Source organism: Rhodotorula graminis (genome assembly GCF_001329695.1).
Source record: "Rhodotorula graminis WP1 unplaced genomic scaffold RHOBAscaffold_4, whole genome shotgun sequence".
Taxonomy (NCBI): Eukaryota; Fungi; Basidiomycota; class Microbotryomycetes; order Sporidiobolales; family Sporidiobolaceae; genus Rhodotorula; species Rhodotorula graminis.
This window is the reverse complement of record NW_017264931.1, coordinates 1,515,959-1,540,135: the sequence shown is the minus strand read 5'-3', so window position 1 is coordinate 1,540,135 and position 24,177 is coordinate 1,515,959. Positions and strand designations below refer to the sequence as shown.

Genomic DNA, 24,177 nt, shown 5'->3' with positions numbered 1-24,177 from the left:
GCTGGAGCGAGCGAGAGAAGAGCGGGGGAAACCAGCGGGACGGCCAGCATGAGGAGCGTCATTCACCTCGCCGCTCTCGCTCTGCGTGTGCTGGCTGGGCTGCAAGTGCTTCATGATGACATCGTGCGCACCTCTGACCAGCTCCAAACTGCCGAGGACGAGGCGAAGCGCGACGCCGCCGGTCGCCGAAGCTCCACCTCGCTCTCTCTCTCTCTCTCTCTCTCACACTCGCCATGAGCTGGATCGAGTCGAGCGTACTCGATGCTCCCCCGAGGCTCGCAGCCCTCGCCCGCCCGCTCGCGTCGGCCGTCGGCCTCGAGGCCCTCCCTCCCGTCGTCCACCTCGCCTTGGCATCCTGCGTCGCCTCGTTCGTGCTCCAGCGCGTCAGCTCGGCCGTCAGCCCAACACTCTTCAGGAGCTACTACCCGACCTCGCGCGGCAAGCAGCAGGACTGGGACCTGCACATGGTGAGCCGCCCCCCCTGCCCCACCCTCGGGCTCTCTCCCCGTCTCGTTGCCCCTGTTCCGGCAGCGAACTGACTCGCTCGAGCACGCCCACAGGTCGGGTGGGTGTACGCCTTTGTCGCGGCCCCGCTCGCGTTCCACCTCCTGCGCCACCCGTCCAAGCAGGTCGTCGCCGACCAGCTCACCGGCGTCGCCCTCCCCGAACAGCGCCTGAGCGCCATCGCCGTCGGCTACTTCATCTGGGTGAGCACTCTGTCCTTCCTCTCCCACCGTCGACCGGTCGACTATCGGGAAATGCGCGGCGCTCACCCCTCGTCGTCGCTCCGCAGGACTCGTTCGTCACGGCGCGCCACATCCGCACGCAGGGCTTTGGCTTCTTCCTGCACGGCGCCGTGTGCCTGTGCGCCTTCCTCTTCACTCTCAAGCCGTTCGTCATCTGGTGTGGTCCGGCGTTCCTCATCGTGCGTCTCCCTTCCTCCCTTTGCCTCTCGAGCTCGCCGACTCGAGCGAGACGAAGCTTGACGCTCTCTCTCTCTTCACCCATCCGCAGTGGGAGTTCTCGTCGATCGTACGTCCACCTCTCGCCTTTGAGGCAGCTCAGCCTGTCCTCGCTAGGACACCCAGAACTGACCGGCCTCGTTTTCCTCCTGCAGTTCCTCAACGCGCACTGGCTCCTCGACAAGCTCCACATGACGGGCTCGATCCCGCAAATGGTCAACGGCGCCTTCCTCGTGTGCGTCGCCCGTCCCTCGTCCTCGACGTCCTCCCCTCCTTGTCGTGGTTGCAGCCGGCTGACCTCTCTCGCCCGCACACAGCCTCTCGTACATCGTCGTCCGCCTCGTCTTTGGCACGTACAACTCGTTCAAGCTGTGGAACCTGCTCGTGCCGACTCCGACGAGCGCGCTCGCCGCCAAGGCGCTCGACGACGCCGGCCTCATCCGGTGGATGTACCTCGGGCTCAACATTGCCGCCAACGGGCTCAACTTTGTGCGTCGTCTTCTTCTCTCTCTCGTCTCTGCATCTGGATCGGCGTGATCCTGACACGCTCGTGTCCGCGTTGCAGTACTGGTTCCGCCTGATGATCCTCGCGCTGCGCAAGCGGTTCGTCCCCTCGCCCTCGTCCAAGTCGGCGTCCAAGGCGCAGCGCAAGCCCGTCCCGGTCGACGGCCGGCTCGGTGAGGGGCAGGAGAGGAGGGTCAAGGGCGAGTGAGAGGGACCGAGCGGGCGGGCGGGACGAGGGGCTGCGGAAAGTCCGCGGCGCGCTGGACGTCGTCGGCGAGGAGCAGGAGGAGCGACGGCGCGAGGGTGCGACCGGCATGACATCTTACATCCAACTCACGTCCTCTCGAGGTGCCCAGTCGCGCGAGAGAACGAGTGCTGCGCCGGCTTTCCGGGCTCGAGCGCGAGGCCAGCTTGGTGCGCGAGGAGCTCGTCGCTGACAACGGGTGCTCGCTCGCTTGTGGACGGTCGGCTGTGCGAACTGGACAGCGACAAAGCGGCACGAGAAGGCAGCTTAGCGCGAGGCTGCTGCGGAGGCAACAGCTCTTCTGGCGTTGTTCAACGTCTGCCGTTTGTTCGCAGCCCTCGCTCTCGCTCTCTCGCTCCACCACACTCGCTATCTCCGACTCGACCTCTCTGCGCGCCGGACGCTGCAGCCACACGTGTTCCCCCTTGCCCTTCCACCACCCAGCACCGCACCCTCGCACTCGAGCGATCGGCCTCCGCCCACCTCGGCCAACCCGCACCCTCGACACCCGCAACCCGCGCATGCGCGCCAGCGCACACTGGGCGTGGCTCACCGCCGTGCTCGTCGCCGCCCCAGCCGCGACGAGCGCCCGAGCAGGAGCAGGGGCGGGAGCAGGAGCGAGCGGAGGAAGCACGAGGTTGCGCGCGCCCAGTGTCGAGACGCACGCCGCGCGGTGGGCGGGCTCGGTGCTCGAGGCGGGCGCAGCAGCAGGGGCCCGATGGGACGCGTCGGCGTCGCTCGGCAAGGGCGTCGCGGCGCTGTGGATGCCGCCCTCGTCGCACGCCGTCGAGCCCGCACCCTTCGACGAGGCGCCGGCCGTCGACGACGGCGGCGACTGGTGGGACGAGGTGTCGGTGGACCCGCTGAGCCCAGAAGAGCGCGCGGCCGCAGCAGAGGAGGAGCGCGCCCTGTGGGTCGCCCTCCTGAGCGCCGTGAGCGAGTCGGGCGAGGTGGCGGTGCAGTTCCGCGACTTGGTCGGCGACGCCGACGACAACTACAACGAGGTGCGCCCGCTTCTCCCCCTCATCCTCTCGACGTGTGTCACTGACTCGTCGTGCCCCGCCATGCAGCTCGCCTGTGCGACCCTGACGGCGCCAACGTCCGAGGACGAAGCCGCTCGCGACCTCGAGGTGCGCCTCGTCCGCTCAAGCCTTCACTCTTCCACTCCGTCGTACTCACCCGTCTCTGCAGCAGGGAACATGCCGACTCTCGCCCTTCCTCCTTCGTGACCCGGCGGGAGCTTCCACAACACGGTACGTCCTCTCGACCTCGCATTTTCTCCTCCCAGTACTGACTATTTTCTCCTTCCCTAACGCAGAACTCAAACACTTGATCTTCCTCGTCATCGCGTCCTTCTCTCGGACCGGCTAGACGCGTTTCTCGGACGGTGCGTCCTCTTTTCCCCTCCTCGCCTCGTCAAGTCAGATCACTCACCCTTTCTGTCACTCTCCCACAGCCTGCCGTCTCTCCCCCTGTCGCGCCAACGCCCACCTCCACCCGCTCCCGTAGATCCACCGCCGTTCAGGCTCTTCTCATAGACACTTGCCCGTCCTCGTCTCGATCCCCTCGCGCTGCCGGTCAGCGCGCTCTCCCCATCTCGCCGTCCTCTAGAGACGCAGTAGACCCTTTCGCGACTATCTAGATGCCCCTGCAGTACACTCGTTACGTGCTCGTCGCTCGCGCTGCGTCGCTCCGTGCTGCGAACCCTGGACGAGCGGCACGCTCTTGCCGCGTGCGATGTCGACCGGACGAGCCATGGTGTCTTTCTCTCGGCTCGTCGGACTCGTCCTGAGAGCCTGTGAGAGCTGCTGGCGACGTGCTCGGGCCCCTTCATAGCCGAGGCGGCAGCGAAAAGCCGACTTTCCTTCGCTCGCGACGACCACGCCCGCTCGCTTTGCTTGTCAGACCGCCGAGCTTGCGCCGTCGAGCGCTCCCGCAGTAATGGCTCCGGTCTTCCAGGTCGCAGCTGTGTTGGCAGGGCGCTTGAGAGGCAGTCACGTCGCTCGCGAGGTCCGAGCGCCTGGTAGAGAACGTCTTTGTCACTTCGCCTGGTCGATCAAGCACAGGTACTGCGACTCTCGCTCAAGGCGAGCAGCGTGTTACAGCCAGCGAGAGACCAACAGGCCGTCGGCTGGGCCGTGGCGAGTACCGCAAAGTGAGAGACGCGCGCGCGAAAGAGGCTCGAGCGCCACCTTTCCGGCTACCTCCTCGAGCCAACGAGCCACGTCGCCCGTCCACGCGTACTTGTAGACTGGGGCACGATCGTCTTGTACTTCTCTGAGGGCGTCGGACGTCTGGGTCGAGCTGTCGAGACGACGAACGCACTTGAGAAGGTTGCGAAAAGGGCGAGACGAGCGCTGCTTCTGAGCCCTGCACAGCCGACTGAACATGCAAGGGCTCCTTCGTTAACAGGCTTCGATACCCAGCAGCGAACATGCACGAGAGAGCGAGCCACGCACGAGGAAAGGTCGAATGCGGACCGGCAGCAGTTCGACGCACGATCCTCGCTCACGCGTCCGCCGCATGCAGTCCTTTCCAGTCGCTTCGGTCGAGCTGCGTCGGTTAGGCACACGAGGGCTCGAGCGGAAGGTCACACTCTATGGTGGCCCGGCTGCGGGCGAGAGCAGATGGTTCGGTTTCTCGCCTCAGCGCAGTGTTGGCTTTTTATGAGTATGCTGTGTTCGTGGGCCTACATCAAAACAGGGGATGTAACTCAGTGGCAGAGTGCCTGCTTCGCATTCTCTATCATTGGTCGCGCTTGCATGAAGTCCAGGGTTCAACTCCCTGCTTCTCCACCTCTTTTGCCGGCTGCTCAGGCAGCCTCCTTTTGCTGCTGCGCCGTCAAAGCAGTGCGGCGGAAGCGAATAAACGCCAGTTCGAGCGAAAGAGAGGACGAGAGCAGCGCAGACAGACTTGGGAAGGTCCGCTCGGACCTCTTCGACGGTCAGGGCTCTCCTCGCTACCGCTGTCTTTCGCGGACTTGGACTACGAGATGCAGCTACAGCGACCTATCTGAGAGCTCTCGCTACTGCAACGCCGGCGCAGAGCCGCCAGCGCGGCCTTCCCACGCCGGCGAGACAGCTGTGGAGGCCAGGGCACTCGCGCCCGCTTTCCGCGGCTCGACTCGAGTTACCTTGACACGCTCAGAAGGACGAGGCGATGGCGCTGCGGCCACTACAGCCTCGTACGGCAAAAGGAGCGAGGAGTAAAAATGCATTGGCCGGGAATCGAACCCGGGGCTAGGCAATTCAGCAGAAGCTGGCAATGCCCAATTTTGCCACTAAACCACCAATGCTTGCGTTGAAAGCGGGATGCTGCTCAACATCTACATCGCCTTAATTTAATTTGGGACCGAGTTGCGCTCGAGCCTTTCTCTGGCTCTCGACAGGCCCGCAGCTTTCGGCTAGCGCGGCAGCCGCAGCAGATTCTTAACAACAACGTGCTCAGGCTGCGCGGAAAGGGAGAGCGACGCGCAAGAAAGCTCGAGCCTCGCAGAGAAGCTGAACCTCGCGACGGACGGCGACGACGGGTGCTACAAGCGGCTTTAGGTACGATTGCAGGTAACGGCAACGCAGGGGGTATCGATTAGCCGGACGTGAGAGAGGGGACGCTCCAGTATGGACAAGGGAAAACGCAATCCTCCGACTCGACTCGACCCACCTCGACTCGCTCCTCCAGCTCCGCCTCGCTCGAGTTCCTCCTCCCTCTCTCCCACCTCAGTTCCACCACGACCTCCTGAGGAACGTGAGGAGCTCGCGCAGGCCCTTGCCGACGCTGCCGACGGCGCCGTCGACGACCGAGAGCGGGCCGGGCCGCAGGATGGGCTGCCCGAGGACGTCGACGTGCCACGCCTCGGCGCCGTCGATCCACACGCGGACGCGCACGACGGGCTTGTTGAGCACGCGCGTGTCGACCTCGAACGTCGTCACCTTGGTGTTGCCGTCGGGAAGGTCTGCGGGCGCGCGAAAGGCGAGGAGACAAGCTCGTCAGGGCTGACCAGAGACGGGCACACGAAAGAGAAAGAGAGAAAGAGGGCAGGGACGCACACTGCAGGAGCGTGTCCTCGCCCGTCGCACCTCGCGAGTGCTTCTGGCTGAGGGTGCGCACGGGCAGGTAGAACATGTTGAACGGGCTCGTTGAGAACTCGGTCACGGTCGTCCTGAGGCTCGCGGCCGCAAACTCGTGGCGGTCGCCCGACAGGACGATGACGTTGGGCACGTGCTCGAGGAGGTCGAGGATAGCGTCGCGCTCGGTAAGGAACGAGGCCCACGTGTCCTCGCCGTGCGACCAGAGCGACATGACGGGCACGCTCGAGACGACAAACTTCCACGTGACCGTCTGGTTGACCTGCGGGTGCGAGAGAGAGTTAGTCGGGCCGAGCTCGAGAGAGGGAAAGAGAGAGGGGAAAGGCGAGCGCACCTTTGCGGCCCAGTCGAAGAACGCCTCGCGTTGACGGTCGCCGAGCATCGTCTTGACGTCGTCGTCGTCGTTGGCGTTGTCCGAGCGGTAGCTGCGCGTGTCCCACACGAAGAAGGCCGAGTCGCCGACACTGCGCCGAGTCGTACGAGGGGTCAGTTTCTCGGCGACGGGGCGACGAGAGAGAGAGAGAGAGAGGAAGGGGCGGGCGCACCGGAAGTCGTAGTAGTGGACGCCGGGCTCGACCGGGTCGTAGTTGGCGGCGCCGACGTACTCCTGGTAGGCCTGCATGGCGGGCGCGTACGACGGCGACGACGCGTTGGCCGAGTAGTCGTTGTAGATCTCGTGGTCGTCAAAGATGCCGACCATGGGCACCTTCTCGACGAGCGCCTTGACCTCGGGGCTCGCGAACGTCTGCCGGTACCGCTTCTGGAACTGGTCGACGCCGTTCCCGGCAAAGTAGGGCACGTCGGCGTAGATAAAGTCTGCGGACGACGGCAACGACGACGTCAGGTCGCGCTCTCGTGCCTCCTCCAGAGAACGAGAGAGAGAGGGAGACGCACCGCCGAGGAAGACCATGAACTTGACGCCGAGGCGCTCGGCAATCTTGAGGAACTGCTTGGCGCCGACCGTCTCGCTCTTCTTGTGCGGGCCGGCGTACGGGAAGCCCGGCTTGAGGCACGAAGACGACGCGAACGTGTAGTGGGTGCCCTCGCTCGCGGGGCCGGCGGCCGACAGGGACGGGTCCGAGAAGGTCGTGAAGAACTGCGACCGCGGGAAGGCCGGGTGCGTCGCCGTCTCGATCGAGGGGCGCATGAGGCGGTCTGTGTGTACGAACATCGAGTCAGTCAGGCGCTCGCTGAGCTCAGACCGATGCGCCGAGGGAAAGAGAGGAAGAGCTGGACGCACACTCGTACTCGGTGGCGGCCCACAGGCCGTCAAGCTTGACGGTGGCGACCCAGTCGTGGTCCTCGCGCGTGTGGATCTCGGGGCCGTACATCCACTTGCCGAGGGGCTTGGTCGGGCGGTAGACGACCTTTGCGCCGACAAACTCGTCCTCGGGGAGGAAGGCGTCGGTGGCCGGGTCCGAGTTGTTGGCGGGCACGACGCCGGCAAAGATGGGCGTCACGGCCGCGTCGGCGGCGGGCACGAGGGACGAGGTCGACGGGATGCGGGCGACGAGCTTGACGCTGTCGTGCGTGATGGCGCCGACGCGGGCGAACGCGAGCGACTGCTCGTCCATGCCGTAGATGGGGCTGAAGATGGCGTCCATCATGAGGGCGAACACGACGCCGTTGATGGCGAAGCTGGACCAGTTGAGGAAGCGCGAGGTCGGGGTCGGCGTGCCAAACACGAGGTTGTTGACGAGCTGCGACAGGGTGACCTTGGGGAGGGGCCGGTTGCGGGGCAGCTTCTGCCTGCGGGTGAGGGCGGGGCTGCCCGGGTCCGAGTCCGAGGGGGACGTGAGGGCGAGCGGGTCGTTGGCGAGGCGCTTGCGGGCCTTCTTCTGGCGCTTGGAGAGCGAGCCGGCCGGGGACGAGGGCGAGGACGAGGGGGCGACGGCGGCGGCGGCATCGGGATCGGGCTTGACGTGCGGGTGCTGCTCGAAGACGGCGCTGTCGGAGGTCGGCGGGCCCTCCTTGAGGACGTCGGCGAACGAGGGCGCGTCGTCGGCGGGGACGAGGGCGGCGTCTTGAGGGGTCGACGGTCGGCGAGGGACTGCGGCCGTGACGAAGTAGGTCGCGTAGGCGTTGAGGGCGAAGAACAAGGGCAAGGCGTAGGGCCTGGCAGCGCAGGGTGTCAGTCAGTCGCGAGCGAGGGAGGGAGGTAGGGAGGAGGACGGGAGCTCACCCGAAGCGGCCGGGGATCCAGCGGGCAAAGAGGTAGGCCGTGATGCGCAAGAGAGCACTCGAGGTGCCTCCCAAGATGCGCAGGACTCCCATCGTGGGCGAGAGCGGCGAGTGTTTGCGGGTGAGAGGAGGGGAGAAGGACGAGACCGATGACGGCCATGAACTGCTCGCACTGTGACCCTCCTGCTGCTACAGACGAGCCACTGCTCGGTCCAGCCTGATCCACGTCCCCGACTCGACCCACCGCGCACCCACTCGCCGCCGTCGCTCCCTCCTCTCCCTGCTCGTCCTCCCCTCGACCCTCCCTCGCTCCCGCTCGACAACGGCATCACCGGGCAGGACGAGCACTTCGTCTGTGCCTCACGAGTTCCCGGCCAAGCACCGCCAGCCGGCAGCGTCTGTCGCTCGAGCGTCGTCGTCGCCGTCGGTCCCGACTCGAGGTGAGCACCCTCTCTTTGAAGCCCTCACGATCGCTCGCGCCTTGTCAGAGCGGCTCTCTGATCCTCGTCTGTCCTCCACAGAGCGGCGTCCCTCGATTGCCAGCACAAGCGGGCTCTGCCGGCGGACATGTACGGCTGCGCCTCGCTTGCTGCGCCACGACCGGCGCCGTGTACCGCCTACAGCGGCATACTCTGCTCGCGTACAGTTCTTCGCGTCATGCTCGAGCCCACGCCGCAGTCGAGGAGGCCTCGACGGCCGCTCCTGCCGTACCCGCCGCTGTGAGAGCCGCTCGCGCCGTCGCTCTTGTCGTCGCGAGCCTCTCGCTCTGGTCGCGCTAGGCTCGTTCTCGTCGAGCGAGCTCCGCAGCACGCGCTCGCGAGAACCGCCGTACCGCCAGCCTCTATCGTCATGGCCGTCCTCGCTCTCTCGCGCTGCGCTTGCTCTGCTCGTGTTCCCTTCGAGCCGGCGCGTTCACTCCCGCAGCCTCGCTCACGGGCTCTCCTCTCGCTCAAGAGCTCGAGTTCCGCTCGACGCATCGCTTCGGCTGTACGTCGAGCACGACGCAAGCGCGGCCGTGCGAGCAGGACCGCAGCTCGAATGCGCGCACGGACCGTCGCCGCGAAGGCGTTCTCGCGCGCCTGCGTCCGGCTCGACTGGCGTGCTGTCGATGCTCGGCGAGCTTCTGAGACACTCTCGTCGCGTCTGTCACGCGCGGACCGGCTTGTCCGCGGTGAGCGTGCGTCCCGACTTGGCGCTTCTTTCGCCTCTCTTCGTCGTCGTTCGGCTCTCGTCCCCCTCGCCTCCTTCTCTCGCTCGACCTCGACTGGCTTGATGTCTGAGCCCCGGCCCCTCACGCACGAGCAGGTGAGCCGTCCGTTCCTCTCCTTCGCCGCTCTCGACGCAGGTCTGACTCGGGTGTCCGTGCACGCAGTACGCCAAGCGGCTCCACGAAATCGTCTACCCGCGCTTGCCGGACGACATTGACCAGCGGGCGATTGTCGTGGCCTGGCTCTCGTGGCTGCAGCAGCGCGAGCCCTACGACACGTTCTTGCAACTCGGTAGTCAGCGCCAACAGCACTTCTTTGCCGTCGTCGGCGGGGTGTCGTTCGACAATGTCCCGCTCATCCTCGTGCGGCCTCTCTCTCTCTCTCTCCCTCGGAACAGGACATGGCGAGCTCACAGACTGGTCCGTCTGCAGCCGACGGCCGACCAGCTGTTTCACCATGCCGCTCAAACCTTCACTCGCCAGCAGGAGGCGCTGCGACACGTGCAAGTGCGCTCTCTTTCCTCCCTGTCCTCTCTCGAGTGACTCGGCCCGTTGAAGCTGACGACGTCGCACGCACCCTCCAGGTTCACGCCGTCGAGCGGTCGAGGGCGGCACACGAGCCGGCTGCGAGGAGCACTTCCTCGCCTAGCGCCGTGAGCTCTCTTCCCCTGCTCCATTGCGCGTGAACGAGGTATTGCCCGTCGCGAAAAGACGTGGCACTGACGGTCTTCGCCCTGCCCCAGCCCGCCTCTCCACCGTCCGTCTTCCAGGAAGGCCAGCCTTTTGCCGCCCCTCCCCGCCCGCAGCTGCCGCCTGGACCCATCGACACGATCACGAACAACGCCCTGTACGACATCAATCCTCTCGCGCGCCGTCCGACCAACCGCCCGCCGCGGCACAACCCGATCCCGCCGCCACCGAACGAGCCCTGAAACCACCACGCCGCGTGGCCCGAACATTCGCCGCCCGTCGATGGACGGCATGTCGACGACGAGGTGGGCTCGTACTTTCGGGACGCGTGGCACGACGACCTCGAGCCGCGCAGGTAGCAGTCGCACGAGGCGCGAGCGGGGAGTTGTCGAGGAGCGATGGGCCGCTCGAGCGGGAACGGCATAGCTCGACCTGTGTAGCAGTCCATTCTCGTGCCACTCGAGACCGTACAGCCCCTTCTGCGCTCGAGAGTCCTGCCCGAAAGAAGAAGCGCTCGGACCCATCGAGCCAGTCGACCTTCGCAAGTCGAGCTCGAACGAGCGAGGCTCTCATCTCTCGAGGGTTCGGCGCACGAGCGAGAGTATGTACAGTCGATGACATTAGACGACGGCGAACAAGCGAGATACGACGACGAAAGAGAGAGAGAAAGAGAGAGGGAGGCACAGAATGAGAGGGAGAGGGAAGGAGGAGAGGAAAGGGGGGGTGGGGAAGGGGGCGTCGCTCAGTCGAGCGCGAGCAGGTCCCGGACGGCCTGGCGGCACGTCTCCTCCTCGTCGCCCTCGCACGTGCCCCGCTTGCCCTTCCACTCGCGGCGCCACTTGATGAGGCCCTCGCCGACGACCTCGTCGACAAACTTGCGCCCGCCGTCGCCCTCGCGGCTCTCGCCGAGCACGAACGTCGGGCGCACCGGGTACCGGCCCTTGCGGCGGTCCCACGCCTTGGCGCCGTCGCCCTCGCGGCCGCGCTCGCGCTCGTACGTCTCCTCGACGTAGGCGCGCTCGATGAGGCCGTTGACGCGCTCGCCGGCGCGCGCCATGACGCGGCGCTTGCGCGACACGCCGCGCAGGGCCCACCAGATGCGCTGCACGCTCAGGTCGGTGTACAGGGCGGGCACGATCTGGGTGAAGAAGCGCGGGACGGCGCGCAGGCGAGAGCGCGCCGCCGCGTTCCAGTGCGTCGAGGGCGAGATCGGCGCGAGGTACAGGGCCGAGTGGATGAGGCGAGGGTGGAGCGTCGCAAAGAGGGCCGTGATCGACGTGCCGTGACCGCGCGAGACGAGGACGAAACCGCTGCGGGCGAGCGGCGACGGGACCATCGAGTCGGCGTCCTCGTTGTCGACGAGCGACGGCGGCGGCTGCAGGCGCGCCATCTCGCCCGAGACCGACAGGGCCTGGCTGAGGGCCGAGACGATGTGCGGCGCCGACGAGGAAGGCGAGGCGTCCGACCAGCCGTATCTGCGAGGAGAGGGCGAGTGAGCTTCGATCGCTCGGTACAGGCGAAAGGAGAGAAACAGGGACGCACCCAGGACGGTCAAAGTAGCAGACGCGCGTCTCGATGTCGCCCGAGTTGAGCTCGCCGTCCTTCATCATGCGCAAGAGCCACTCGGCGTCGAGCGCGGCGGGCACGCCCTGCTCGCTCTCGACGAGGAGCGTGCGGCGGACCGTCGGGCGGCCGGTCGTCGAGACGAACGAGGACGAGTTGACGGGGGCCGAGGTGCCGTCGGCGGCGACCGCGAAAGGCGGGTCGTCGAGGCCGAGACCGCGGCACGCGAGGTGGACGCGGTACTCGCGGCCGCGAGGCTGGAAGAGGCCGTGGGCGAGCTCACTGCGGGCACATCGACAAGAGAGAGAATGAGGGTCGTGCTCGAGAGCTGCCGCAGGGGGAAGAGACGAGGAGGAGGTGGGACGTACGGGAAGTACTTGCGCTGCCAGAGCCAGCTGTCGACCTTCCAGCGCTGACCGGGTTGCTCGACGCTCGCGTCGACGGACCGGATGACGAGGCCGATGGCGATCATGATGAAGGCGCACAGGACGGCGACGTGCGCGGCCGCGAGCGGGAGCGAGATGCCGAGGAAGCCGACCGTGGCCCTCGTGACGCGCTTGAGCGAGGCCCAGAAGCCGGTGTCGGGCGAGTAGTCCGGGTCGAGCTCCTCGGGCGGGTCGAGGAGCGGCGCGTAGCGGTCCGTGAGGCTCGCCGTGAAGGCCGACTGGAGGGCCGTGACGATGGCGAGGGCGAGGACGACGAACGTGAGCGGGCCCTCGACGACGCGCAGCTGCGTGACCGCGACCGAGATGATGAGGGCGGCGAGGGCAAAGATGGCGGTCGTGATGGCCGTGTAGAACGACAGCATGGGCGACTCGTGCGGGTAGACGAAGCTGAGGAGGGTTGCGCTGCGAGACGGGAGAGGGGCGCATGGGCGCAAAGGTCAGTTCGCTGGCCTCAAGAGATGCACCAAGGAGAGAAAGAGGGATGCGAGGACGCACGTGTTCATGGTGCACGAGAGGAAGCTGACCCAGACGGGGATGCCGACGCTGCCGCGGTGAACGGGCAGGGCCGTGTTGCTGATGAAGGTGCCGTCGACGCTCGCGAGGCTCATGGTGAAGAAGTAGCCGTTGGCGAGCAGGAGCGCGCCCGTGAGGGCCGCGTCGATGCGGAGCGACCACGGGCGAGGCTGGCGCTCTGGGTGGCCCGACTCGGCGAGCAGGGCCCGGTCGCGCGCCGCCTCGGTGCGGTAGTCGCGCGACGTGGTCGACCCGAGCAGGGCCGTGCGCTCGCCTGCGCCGTCGGCCTCGCGGTCGTTGACGAGCGCACGCTGCTCAGGGGTCGGCTCGGTCCTCGAGCCCTGGGGCGACTCGATCTCGTCGTCGAAGCCGCGGTTGGCCGTCGTGCTGCCGTTGGTGCCCAGCGCACGCTTGGGCTGTGCAGGCATGGCGGATCGGCGGTGCTGCTGGTGGTGGTGTGTGTAGAGAGGGGGGGAGAGAGAGGGAGGGAGGGAGGAGGAGAGTGATGACGCTCGGCGAGATCAAAGGCCTCGACCAAAGGGGCGGTGCTCCACCTTTCGGGCGATCCTTCTGCAGATCCGCACGCCTCGCTCGACAGCTTCTGACCGTGACGAACGAGTGCGGCTGTGCGATTGCAGGCGATGCAGAGAGAGAGAGAGAACGAGGGACGAAAGGGGGAATAACACTGCTGCTGGTGCGAGAACGAGAAAGGGCGGGGGTATCGTGCGAGTGCAAGTGCGAGTGCGAGACGAGGGACGACGATGACAGCGCTCTGGCGCTCACTTCTTCTTGCCCCTGCGTACGCGCACGGCGACTCGTCAAGGACCGAGACGACGCAGACAGGGAGAGAGAGAGCGGGGCGCACCTCGGCTTGGCGTTTGGCCAGTGCCCCTCCTTGCGGAAGCCCTCGACCGTCTCCTTGACGCCCTCGGCGTCGAGCCGCCGTTCGGGCTTCCACCCGGTCAGGCGCTTGAGCGCGCCGTTGTCGAACGCGATCGGGTTCGGGCCGAGGAGGTCGACGGGGACGGACGGCGAGATGGGCACGGTCGACGCGAGGGGAGGGTCCGACGCCTGCAGGAGCGCCGACCAGCCTTCGAGGTGCTGCGGGCGCGCTCGAGGAGGTGTCAGTATCTGTGCTTTACCGAGGTCGACCCAGCAGTCGACGCCGGCAGCTGAATTGCCGCCGACGTCGTCCGCTCGCCGACAGACCGAGAGAGCGACAGAGAAACGGGGAGGCGCACCTTGTCGTTGACGTCCTCGGCGACCTCGTGCATGTTCATCTTGGCGAACGTCGAGATGATGCTGCCGTGGAACCCGCTCTTGACGCCGCCGACGCCCTGCTCGATGACGCGCGCAATGTCGCGCTGCGTCGTCTCGCCGTCGTCGCACGCCGACAGGACGACGGCGCGCACCTTGGCGTCCTTGGCGGCGGGCGCGGGCGACAGGGACGCGAGCGACGAGAGCTGGGCGTCGGACGCGAGCGTCGACGGGAGCGGCTCCGAGTACGCCTCGAGCGCCGCCGAGCGGCCGACCTTTGAGGCCCATGCGGCGACGTGCGCGAGGGCGGCGGCAAAGTCGCGAGCGTGGACCGTGTGCTGAGCGAGGTGCTCGGACCACAGGAAGTCGAGTTTTTCGCCCTCGAACTTGTACACCTCGGCGATGAGGCAACGAGGCGTGATGCCCGTCAACGTGTACGGGCCGTAAAAGAGCGCCGGCCGCATGAGGACGAGGTTGAGCCTGTGCGGGAAGGCGTTCGCGACCCAGTCAGTTCCGGGCTCGGCTGGGCGCGAACGGCCGACAGAGAGGAGGAGGACGCTCGGGACGCACCGGTCGATCGAGGCCAAGCCCCTCGCCGCCTCGTGGTGCCAGCTCGCCATCGTGCCCCACGGTACCGCGCCGACCTCGCTCGCGCCTGGGCCGCCGACACGAGCGTGCTTGTCGCCGCCGTCGACGCGGTAAAAGGGCGTGAGGGTGCGGACGTAGACGCCGGCATGGTGGTCGACGGCGCTCTGGCCGAGGAGGAGGGCGAGGCGGAGCGTGCGCTCGATGTGGACCTGTCAGAGGTCACAGGTGGGTGAGCTCGCGAACGGGCTCGAGGAGGACAGGGCGAGAGTGGGACGCACGATGTCGGGTGCGGCAAAGTCGGTCTCGCCAGAGAAGTCAAACACCCAGTCGAAGCCGTGCGTGGCCTTGGCCGAGTCGGAGTCGGAAGGGCGGTGCTGGTCGGGGAGGGCAAAGGCCTTGTCGCGTGTGGGCTGGGCGAGGAGGTTGCCCTGGACGAGCTCGACGGTGCCGAGGTCGACGGCGGTGCGGAGGGCCGTGCGACAGTCGGTGTCGACGTAGGTGGTGTAGGCGTCTGCTTGCGGGATGGCGAGGGCCTTGTCGACGAGGCGGAGGAAGGTTGGGCGGTGGGGCGACGACGAGGGGAGCGAGAGGAGGTGCGAGATGAGGTGGCGGGTCGGGTCGAGTCCGAGGCCGCCGAGGACGAGGACTGTGACCATGCTGGGCGAGGTGGCGGTCGCCGGGAGGGAGGGACGAGGAAGGGAGAGGTGCGAGACCTCGGACGAGCTGATGACCAGGCGAGGCAGGAGAGGGCGTCGACGCGGGGCTGCGGGACCAGGACGCAGGGGTTGGACGAGGTGTTGAGAGTGCTGGTCGGTGCACTGGTGCCCAGCTCGAGCGAGTGCGGGCGAGGGTGCGAGACCAGAGGGCTGCCCCCACCTCGTCGTTGCTCCGTCCCTTTGTGTCGCGCTCTGGGTCGCACAGGCCTGGGTCGAGCAGCTGCACACGCCCACAGCCATGCCTGCACCAGCACCCGCCATCTTCTCCCACCTGACGGCCTTCCTCTCGCCCCTCGTCCCGCTCGACACTCGACTCGCGTGGATCTCGCACGGCGGCAAGCTCGCAACCCACTCCCAGGTCGACAAGGACCACTGCAGCATCGACCTCTACTTGGCCAACTACCTCGCCCGCACCCTCGATACGCTCGTGCCCCGGTCCGTCCCCCACCTCCTCTCCTCGTCCTCCCCCTCCCACCTCACTTGCCCCCTTCTGCCCGACCCGCAACAGCCTCGAAGCACTCGGCATACAGCTCCACGACTCGGCCTGGATCACCGCCTGTCTCGCCAGCCACCACCTCGTCGACCGCCGCCCCTTCAGCTTCCCCGCCCTCGACCTCGACTCGAGCCCGCTCGCCCAGCCCGACCCGGCCCTTCTGGCCCCAGACCACTCGCCCGCTCTCTCGCACGACACCCCTCACTCGGTCTCGCCTAGCTCCACCCGCCGCAGCACGTCGACGCACGCAGTACCGCGCTCGAGGACGACGACCACGACCACGACGCACGACCTCGCCACGCCCCTGACGACCGCAGCACACAGCACCAACTTCCGCCAGCCGTCACCAGCGTCTCCCGAGTCGAGCCCCGCCATGGGCGCCCAAGCCCTGTCCATGTCGGACGCCGAGGTCGAGCGCCTCCTCCTCGAGCGCGCCGGCCCCACCAGCTTCCTCGGCAAGTTGCAGGCCGCTCGAGCCGGCCAGTCGACCGACGACGACAACGACGACGTCACGATGTACCCGTCGCCTGTCCGGAGCGTGCAGCACCGCCTGTCGAGCTCCGAGTCGCAGTTTGCCGACCTCGAGGACCTCGAGGACGGCCACCTCACGCCCTCGTCCGGCACGCTCTCGCGCCACTCGCGCTCCGCCTCGCCTACCGCCAAGAACGACCACGGCCCCGCTCGCGCCGAGAACGACGACGCGCCGACCTCGGTCGCCGCCTTTTTCACCCAGCCGCTCGTCGAGCAGGGAGGAGGTCCGCCCGTCTACGACGCCGACGCGCTCGTTGCGCTCTTGCGGCGGCAGGGTTCGGCGCCGAAGGAGCAGGCTGAACGGGTCGTGCACGGCGAGGGCGGGTGGACAGTGCGGCGTCGGGCTCGAGGAGGGACGAGGGACGAAGGGTAGCTCGAGGCGCAGAGGTCGACCTGCATTGCTTTGACTGGTTCCTCTCGATCTCTCCTTTGCGCTCTCGAGAGACTGAGAGAGAGAGGCACAACAGCTCGTGGCAGTACAACCTTGAGAGCGACAGCAAGCACGCCCGAGCCCTCCTTCAGCTCATCATCGACCTCCCCTCCCGCCGCGACCTCGCCAGCCCCATCCTCCTCCGCCACGTCCCCTGCCCGCACCAACCCCTCCTCCCAGTCCACCGCCGCTCGGCGGACCGTGCGCCGCACCACCCGGCGGAAGCGGCCTTCCCAAACCCATTCCTCCTGCGCCTCCTCCTCGACCCGGCGCGCCCCTCAGCGCCGCCCATCCTCCTCGACCCGGGCTCCCGGCTGCACCGCCTGCGCCGACCCCACCAGGAGCGCCCGCCGCACCCGCTGCCGCAGCGACAGCCGGCTGACCCGCCGCCGGGCCCGCGCCCGCGTTCGCCGGCGGCACGAGCCCGCTCTGCATCGCCTTTGGGCCCGTCGGCACGCTCGGGTCAAGCTCGACGGGCCGCACGGGCGGGCTCGGCCTCGCGTGCGCATGATGCGCAAACGGCGACGAGCCGAACCCGAACCCGTGCCCGCCGCCGCCGCGACCGTAGCCACCGTGCGGCGCGTGGCCGTGGCCGTGGCCGTGCCCGTGTGCGAGGTTGTGCGCGAACAAGGTCGGCGAGCGCGAGTGGGCCTGGCGGCCCGAGGCCGGGCCCGACGCGACGCCGGAGGACGGGAAAGGCGAGGTCGCCGCCGTCGGCGACGGTGAGGGTGCGACCGAGCCGGGCGCAGAGGGCACCTGGGCGGCGTGCGACGTGCGCGCGGCGGGGAGCGCGACGTGCGTCGGCTGCGGGCGCACGACGGCGGGCCCGGGACCTGGGAACGGGAGGGCGGCGGGTCCTTGCGGCGGCGAGTGCGCGCTCGCGCTGCTCGGGCGGCGATGCGGCGGCTGCTGCTGCTGCTGCGACGGGCCGCCGCTGATGGGCCGGAAGCCCGGGAGCGCGCTCGCGCCCGTCGACGGCGACGCAGAGCCGGCGTCGAGCCCGAGCGCCGAGCCCGAGAGCGAGATCGACAGCTGGCGGGGCTGCGTCGGCGGATGCTGGGGCGTCGATGTCAAGGACGAGGGCGAGGCGGCGCCGAGTGCAGGACCCGCCGGGGCCGAGACCGACGGCGAGGCGGTCGGTGCGCGCAGGGCGGCGGGCGCGGTAGGCGCCGGCGTCCTCGAAGCTGCGCCTGCTGCTGCCGACGAAGTGGAGGTAGGCGGTGCCGTTGCCGACGAGGGCGGGAGAGGAGGTGGAGGAGGACCCGGCCTGCCGCCCGTCTTGGCCTTGGTCGTCGACGACGACGAGGACGAGCTGCCAAAGTAGTCGCCGATGCTCTTGAGGATGTCGGCCGCGCTCATCTTGGGCGTCTGAGCCGCTTGAGGCGCCGGGGCGACGGGCGGAGGAGCGGCGGCGAGCTGGAGCGAGGGAGGGAGCGGCGGCGTGCCCGCCTCGGACTCGTCGTCGTCGCCCTCGTTGGCGGGCGCGAGACCTTGACTGGCGGGCATGGCCGGCGGAGCCGACGGCGCAGGCGCAGGAGCTGGCGCAGGAGCTGGCGGCGGTGGTGGAGGAGGAGGCGGGGCTCGCAGGGCCGCTCGAGGAGGGAGCGGCGGCGTCTCGGACGGCAAAGAGGGCGCCGCCGCGAGCGGTGACGGCGCGAGCGCCATGTGCGGCGTGCCCGGCGTCAACGAGGGCGGCGACGACGATGCGGCGAGGACGCCCGCGAGCGCCTCGAGCTGTGCGGGCGTGACGCCGAGCGCAGGAAGGGACGCGGCCGAGGTCGGGACGGGCGACGACGAGTACGGCACGAGCGGCGGGGCCGGCGCGACCGACGCCGACTGGGAAGCCGAGGCCGGCGGAGGAGGTGGTGGAGGTGGCGGCGGTGGCGGCGGAGCGCGTGACGGCGACGAGCCGGCTCCGAGGCCCTGCATCTGCCGCTGCCGGTACGCCGCGAACGACAGGCGCGCAGGCGGCTTCGGCGGCTCGGGCGGTGGCGGCGTCGGCTCCTTGATGACGGGCGTAGGAGGTGCTGCATCTGTTCGACGCAAGCTCGTCAGGGGCAAGGCGAGAGAGAGGAGGAAAAGGAGAGCGGGACGCACCAGGCAGAGCATCGACCATCGACACGTCCTCGGTCGCCGAGTTTGGCTGCACGCTCGCGTGCCTCGACGCACCCGCACTCGACGGCGGCGTCGGCTCTGCGCTGCCCTGCGGCGCCGGCGACGGCTTGTCGGCCCGAGTGGCGGGACTGAGCGGCGCGCCGCCGTCGTCCGAGTCGGACTGGTCGCGGATACGAGGCGCCTTCTTGTCCTTGAGCTTGCGGATCTTGAGCTGCGACAGGGACGACGGCGTGCCCGAGGCCGGCCGCTTCTTGGACGACTTGGACGACGTCGATGCCGACGGCGTCGCCGGACCGACCTTGTCCTCGCGAGACGTCGTCGACGGCTTGTGCGCGTTGAGCGTCTTCTTGCGCTCCGGGTCCTTGGGCGACGGCTCGACGGGCTTGGCGACCGTCTTGGTGACGATCTTGACGCCGATTTTGAGGCGAGGTCGGTCGGGCGCCGCCGGTGTGGCCGGCGCCGACGTCGTCGGGGGCTCGGGTACGGGAGCAGGTGCAGGTGGGCCGGCGAGAGCGGCGACGGGCGACTCCTCCTTGGCCTTGCTCGCCGCTGTGGACGAGGCGGGCGTCGGCTCCTTGCCCTTGACCGGCACGCGCTCGCGCTCGCGCTCACCCTCGGACGACGACGACGAGTACACGCGAGCCGTCTTGCGCTTCTTGAGCGCATTGTCGCGGCTCGACGGCTTGTCCTTGGCCGGCGCCCTCTTCTTCTTCTTCTTGGGCGCGCGCGCCCGCTCGGCGACCTCGTCGTCGGCGTCGCTGAGCGAGCTGTCCGACTGGGCGACGACGCGCTTCTTGACCTCGGCGACGGTCGACATGGTCGGGCCGGGAGCGGGCGGCGACGAGGTCGCGCGAGGTGGCGAGGAGGGCTCGACGGCAGCCGCGAACGCCTGCAGGGGCTGGCGCATCGACGGCGGGCTCAGGACCGACTCGTCGACCTCGGACAGGTCGTCGTCGTCGTCATCATCGTCCTCGACGGCCGACAGGTTCGACAGCGGCTCGGTGAGGTCCGAGTCGGACGGATCCGGCGCGAGCTCAGCCGCGAGGGTCGAGCGGGCCGAGAGGAGCAGGTCGTCGGAAGGAAGGGACGTGAGGGCGGATGCGGGCGAGAGATCGGCGAGCGCGTCGTCTACTGTGAGGAGAGGCAGAGTCAGTCTCTGCAAGAAGGAAAGGGAGAGGGAGGGGGAGTGGACGCACCCTTGTCCTCGGCCTCGTTCACGTCAACGTCCATGCGGGCGCCCTCGTCGCCGATGTGGTCCTCGCTCGGGCCAGGCGTGGGCGTGCGGGACGTCTGCTCGACACGAGCGGCGCTCATCTCGTCGTCCTCGACCGGCTCGACCGGCGTCGACTCGTCGCCGGCACGCTCGTCGACAAGGTCCTGCTCGTCGACCGCCTGCGCCCGCTCGACGGGAAGCCAGCGCCGCTTGAGCCCGATGAGAGGCCCGAGGTCGACGGCCCTCGCCGCTGCGACCGCGCCGTTCTGCTTCCTCGCGCGCGCATCCTCGCCCGCCGCCGCCGCACTCGCTCCGACCGCCGCCGCGAGCGAGTTCATCATGACCTGCCCGAGCGGCTCGCGCTCGCGGTCGGACGGGCGCTTGGCCGTCAGGCTCGCGCACGACGCGGTGCCGGCTCGCGCGAGCCACCACAGGGCGCAGTCCTTGCGGCGGTCGCACGCGCACCCGCCCGGGCTCGTCGCGCCGCCGAGGAGGGCGTCGGCGACATGCGCGAGCGACTTGCTGAGCTGGGCGAGCGCCGGCTCGTTGTGGTCGAGAGACGGGGCGAGAGGCGGCGCCGAGGGGAGCGCGAGGAGCGAGGGAAGGAGGTGGGCGAGGTGGGCGTCGTCCCAGGACCAGGGGAGGATGATCTCGGCGCGCTTGGCGATGTCGGTCAGGGCGTACAGGGCGAGGGCGAAGCGCGGCGCGACCGGGTCGTCGGGCAGCTGAGCGGCCCACTGCGGGACGGCCTGCGCGCTCGAGCCGGCTGCGCCGCCTGCGGACGAGACGAGGGGCGTCGCGCTGCGCGAGCGACCGCCGCCTGCTCGTTTGCCGGGCGGCGGCGCGGGCGCGGCGGCCGACGGGTCGAGGCGCACGACGCGCACGACCGCGTTCGGGTGGCAGCCGCTCCTCGCGAAGCGCACCTCGTCGCCGTACCGACGCTGGTCGAGGACGAGGCTCCAGGGCTTGGGCAGGCCGCGGACGCCGCCCTTGAGCGCGCCGAGCAGGGCGTACTGCTCGATCGGGTCGGCGACGTGCGCCTCGAGGTCGCGCACCTCGCCCTTGAGCGGCGAGATGAAGGCGCCCGACGGGATGTGCGCGCCAGCGAACAGGGCGTGGGCGGTCGCGCGAGGGTAGGGGCACAGTGCGACCGACGAGGCCTGCGACGACGACGAGCCGTGCGCGCCGGGGCCCGAGGACGACGAGGTGGACGCGAGGGACGAGGGGAGGTAGGCGCTCTGGATGGGCGGGAGGGAGAGGGACGTAGCCGAGAGGGGGAGCGGCTTGACGATGAGCGGCGCTGAGGGAGGAAGGGCGGGGAGCGAGATCAAGTCGCGCTGCTCGCGCAGGCCGTCGAGGACCTGGACCGCGCGCTTGGTCAACGGCACGGCGCGTGGCGGCTTGTCGTGCTCGTCGTCGTCCGTGTCGTCGAGGTCCTCGTCGTCGCCCTCGTCGTCGTCGAGGACCCGCCCGAGCCTCCTCCTGACCCTGCCGTCCTCGTCCCGCCACAGGAGCGTCCCGACGCCCTCGATCTCGGTGTACTCGAACCGCCAGTCCTCGTACCGGTCGCCGCCCGCACCCGCAGCGAGGTACCCTGCGCCGACTGCTGCGCTGCCCCCTGCCGCGCCGAGCACGTCGTGCCCGCCCTCGTCGCGTTCCCTCTCGCGCGCCAGCTCCCGCTCCCGCTCCCTCTCCCTCCTTGTCGGCCGCCTCGCGCGCCGCTCGCGCTCGCGGTCCCGTTCCCGCGCCAGCTCGCGCTCGCGCTCCTCCTCGGACGGGCTCGCGTCGTCGCGCTCGCGGTCCCGCTCACGCTCGCGGTCCCGACGCTCGCGGCGCGCGAGCGACAGGCGGCCCGAGCCCGCCATGGGCGTGTGCTGCGCCGACGACGACGCGTGCCCGTGCTCGTGCTCGTGGTCCCGCGCCGCCGGCCGCAGCGGGAGCTGCGCGGGCAGGTCGTCCTCGTCCTTCTCGCGGTAGTCGACGGCGCCGACGTCGCCGCCGGCCGAGGCGGCGAGCGACGCACGGCGCTTGGCGGGAGGTGCGGGTTCCTCGCCCGCCGAGGGGTCGGCCGACGCCGACGCCGACGCCGAGGCGCGCTTGGGCTGCTTGGCGACGCGACGCTTGCGGCCGACGACGGGCGCAGACGAGGTCGTCGAGGCCGTAGCTGGCGGCGGACGAGGTGCGGAGGAGGATGCAGGTGCGGGAGCTGGGGCAGGTGCGGTCGAGGTCGAGGCGACGGGAGGAGCAGGCGAGGGTCCGAGCGTCGCCGTCGAGGTCGAGGCGGCCGACGGCGGCGGGCCGGACGAGCTCGGCGCGTCGACCTGCATGGGCACGGCCGTGGTCGTGCTTGGTCGTGCGGGAGGAGCAGGGGAGGGCGTCGTGGCGGTGGGCGGTGCGGCAGCCGGGATGGCCGGAAGGGGAGGGAGGGCGCTCGTCGAGGCGGCGGGGAGCGCCCCGACGCCGAGAGGCTGAGATGTCGGCGCGACGAGGTGAGGGACAGGAGGGAGGGAGGTCGGGAGCGCAGGGAGGACGAGCGCGGCTGGGGCGGGTGGAGCGCTCTGGCCGGCCGGCGACGGCGGGACGGGCGGCGGCTGCATGACGGCGTCCTCGCCGTACGTGAGCGCCGCCGCCGGTCCTCCACCGCCGCTCCTCCTCGGCTGCGCCGCCTTGGCCCTCGCGGCGCGCTGCCTCGGCGTCGAACCCGCGCTCGCGCCGCCCTGCCCGAGCTGGTGCTCGGCCGCAGCGGCGGCGACGATGCGCGCGCGCTCGGCGGCCATGGCCTGCTGCCCGGCCTCGTGGGCCTGCGCCTGCGCCTGCGCCGTCGCGTGCGCGTGCTCGTCGGCCCTTGCGCGCGCGGCGACGAGCTGCTTCTGCTGCTCCTCGTACATGGCCTCGGCGCGCGCGACCTGGCCCTTGATGCGCTCCATCTCGCGCATGCGGACGCGCATGCCGACCTCGGCGAGGCGGCCGTCGACGCCGCGGCGGCGGGCCTCGGCCGGGTCGCACTTTTCGCAGCGGTACTCGTCGGGGACGTCGGCGGGCGAGGGGATGCCGACGCACGCCGCGTGCTGCCACACGTTGCACAGGTCGCACTGGATCGTGAAGCCGTCGTCGATCGTGTAGGGGCACACGCAGCGGATCAGGCCCGACTCGGCGGGGACGGCCCATGCGGGCGCCTGCTGCGGTGCTTGTCGAGGCAGCGGCGGCGGCGGCGAGGGTGCGGCGTGCGTCGGCTGGGGCGAGACGATGGACGAGGGAAGAGGAGGGAGCGAAGGGAGCGAGGGAAGGGCGGCGAGGGAAGGGGCGGCGGCAGTCGACGAGGTGGTCGCGGCGGCGGGCGTGAGGGGCGGCGGGCCGAACGCGGCCGAGCCGGACGACGTGGTGAAGAAGTGGAGGCTCGGGTCGGTGAGCGGGTGCGGCTGACGCTGACGAGCGCCCCTCGAGCGCGTGCCGTGACCGTGCGAGGGGGTTGCCGCCGACGAGGACGAGGTTGGCGAGGGGGCGGTGGTGGGCGACCCGCCAGGTGGTGGGAGCGGCGGGAGGAGGACGGCATGGTCTCGCGGCGGTTGTACGGCTGGCGAGAAGAGGCCGCGGCCGAGGGACGAGCTGCTCGGGACGCGCTGTCGACCCCGGGTCGCCTGCTGAGCGACCGGCTGCGGCGGCTGAGCGGGGAGGCTCAGGGCGACGCGCGCAATGTCGCTGAGCCCGCCTCGCTCGATGTACGGGTGGACGAGCTGGTGCTGCTGCTGCTGCTGCTGCTGCTGCGGTGGCGCGGGTGCTGGCGCCGGCGCAGCAGGAGGAGGAGGCGGGGCCGAGTCGGGGGCGACCGTCTCGAGCAGGGCCGCGGCCGAGAGCAGGTCGAGGGCACTGGCCATGAGTCGGTGGTGCGACTGGCTGTAGGCCTGCTTTGCGCGCCTGCAGAGAGAGGGCGGGCGAGTCAGTCGGGGCGAGACGGACGCGAGGAGGGCGCGAGGGGCACACCTCTGAGGGCGGCGCTGGTGGGACGGGGCAGCCCTGCGCTGAGCGTGCTCGAGGTTGAGGCTAGCAGGCGAGTCGGCCCTGGGCGTGTTGGTGCTCGGGGGTGAGGTTGTTGGTTTGGCCCTCGCTCGCGCTCGCCTGCTCCTCGCCTCCTCCCCTCTTCCTCACCCACGCCACTCCCCGACCTCTGGGGCAGTCCAGTGCACAGCTAGCTCTACTCAGGGCACCGCACTCGACTCGACCACCGCCCTCGCGAACTGCCCCGTGCGGTACATCGCCCCGCCCGTCGCCCTCATCTCTGTCGACCCTCGCCATCGACCTGGGCCACCCCGCTCGCCTCTAGTGCGCCGTTAGACCCCACCAACAGCACCGCATACCGACGACACCGACACCCACCGCGTCGTCCTCGTCAAACCTCTCAACCACCCTCTTCCCCTCTCTCCCTCTCCCTCCCCTCGCAC

The 24,177-nt window shown here is 69.5% G+C and overlaps 8 protein-coding genes and 2 non-coding genes across 10 annotated transcripts; 5 read left to right on the top strand and 5 right to left on the bottom strand.

Moving 5' to 3' along the window:
* Window positions 1–233: 233 nt before the first annotated feature.
* On the top strand, window positions 234–1,674 carry RHOBADRAFT_43009 (uncharacterized protein; the record flags this gene model as incomplete). The annotated part of the gene is made up of 7 exons (XM_018414152.1): window positions 234–467; window positions 561–707; window positions 794–925; window positions 1,015–1,032; window positions 1,118–1,197; window positions 1,280–1,451; window positions 1,528–1,674. The coding sequence occupies 7 exons, from the start codon at window positions 234–236 to the stop codon at window positions 1,672–1,674; spliced, it is 930 nt and encodes a 309-aa protein (XP_018272713.1).
* Window positions 1,675–2,086: 412 nt separating this feature from the next.
* Window positions 2,087–3,381, top strand: RHOBADRAFT_66245 (uncharacterized protein). Its single transcript, XM_018418908.1, has 6 exons — window positions 2,087–2,714; window positions 2,781–2,840; window positions 2,902–2,963; window positions 3,029–3,097; window positions 3,167–3,215; window positions 3,259–3,381. The coding sequence occupies exons 1-6, from the start codon at window positions 2,232–2,234 to the stop codon at window positions 3,319–3,321; spliced, it is 786 nt and encodes a 261-aa protein (XP_018272712.1). The 5' UTR covers window positions 2,087–2,231; the 3' UTR covers window positions 3,322–3,381.
* A 1,031-nt stretch (window positions 3,382–4,412) lies between these two features.
* On the top strand, window positions 4,413–4,505 carry RHOBADRAFT_t32. Its single transcript has one exon. It is a non-coding gene; the product is annotated as a tRNA-Ala (tRNA).
* Window positions 4,506–4,922: 417 nt separating this feature from the next.
* On the bottom strand, window positions 4,923–5,005 carry RHOBADRAFT_t31. Its single transcript has one exon. It is a non-coding gene; the product is annotated as a tRNA-Gly (tRNA).
* A 232-nt stretch (window positions 5,006–5,237) lies between these two features.
* RHOBADRAFT_35321 (uncharacterized protein) lies at window positions 5,238–6,806 on the bottom strand. Its single transcript, XM_018413268.1, has 5 exons — window positions 6,690–6,806; window positions 6,341–6,611; window positions 6,130–6,259; window positions 5,757–6,057; window positions 5,238–5,662 (listed from the first exon to the last, which is right to left on the bottom strand). The coding sequence occupies exons 1-5, from the start codon at window positions 6,703–6,705 to the stop codon at window positions 5,427–5,429; spliced, it is 954 nt and encodes a 317-aa protein (XP_018272711.1). The 5' UTR covers window positions 6,706–6,806; the 3' UTR covers window positions 5,238–5,426.
* Window positions 6,807–9,248: 2,442 nt separating this feature from the next.
* Window positions 9,249–10,115, top strand: RHOBADRAFT_43006 (uncharacterized protein; the record flags this gene model as incomplete). Its single annotated transcript, XM_018414151.1, has 5 exons — window positions 9,249–9,281; window positions 9,349–9,546; window positions 9,616–9,690; window positions 9,768–9,836; window positions 9,927–10,115. 5 exons carry the CDS (start codon window positions 9,249–9,251, stop codon window positions 10,113–10,115), a joined length of 564 nt encoding a protein of 187 aa, XP_018272710.1.
* A 355-nt stretch (window positions 10,116–10,470) lies between these two features.
* Window positions 10,471–12,823, bottom strand: RHOBADRAFT_52636 (uncharacterized protein; the record flags this gene model as incomplete). Its single annotated transcript, XM_018416434.1, has 4 exons — window positions 10,471–11,348; window positions 11,416–11,718; window positions 11,805–12,284; window positions 12,393–12,823. 4 exons carry the CDS (start codon window positions 12,821–12,823, stop codon window positions 10,616–10,618), a joined length of 1,947 nt encoding a protein of 648 aa, XP_018272709.1. The 3' UTR covers window positions 10,471–10,615.
* Window positions 12,824–13,174: 351 nt separating this feature from the next.
* RHOBADRAFT_52635 (uncharacterized protein) lies at window positions 13,175–14,896 on the bottom strand (the record flags this gene model as incomplete). Its single annotated transcript, XM_018416433.1, has 5 exons — window positions 13,175–13,190; window positions 13,261–13,496; window positions 13,637–14,132; window positions 14,223–14,449; window positions 14,519–14,896. The coding sequence occupies 5 exons, from the start codon at window positions 14,894–14,896 to the stop codon at window positions 13,175–13,177; spliced, it is 1,353 nt and encodes a 450-aa protein (XP_018272708.1).
* Window positions 14,897–15,194: 298 nt separating this feature from the next.
* RHOBADRAFT_52634 (uncharacterized protein) lies at window positions 15,195–16,353 on the top strand (the record flags this gene model as incomplete). The annotated part of the gene is made up of 2 exons (XM_018416432.1): window positions 15,195–15,391; window positions 15,465–16,353. The coding sequence occupies 2 exons, from the start codon at window positions 15,195–15,197 to the stop codon at window positions 16,351–16,353; spliced, it is 1,086 nt and encodes a 361-aa protein (XP_018272707.1).
* An 80-nt stretch (window positions 16,354–16,433) lies between these two features.
* On the bottom strand, window positions 16,434–24,078 carry RHOBADRAFT_52633 (uncharacterized protein). Its single transcript, XM_018416431.1, has 5 exons — window positions 23,975–24,078; window positions 23,720–23,797; window positions 19,722–23,653; window positions 18,508–19,656; window positions 16,434–18,443 (listed from the first exon to the last, which is right to left on the bottom strand). The coding sequence occupies exons 1-5, from the start codon at window positions 24,010–24,012 to the stop codon at window positions 16,507–16,509; spliced, it is 7,134 nt and encodes a 2,377-aa protein (XP_018272706.1). The 5' UTR covers window positions 24,013–24,078; the 3' UTR covers window positions 16,434–16,506.
* Between the last annotated feature and the right edge of the window lie 99 nt (window positions 24,079–24,177).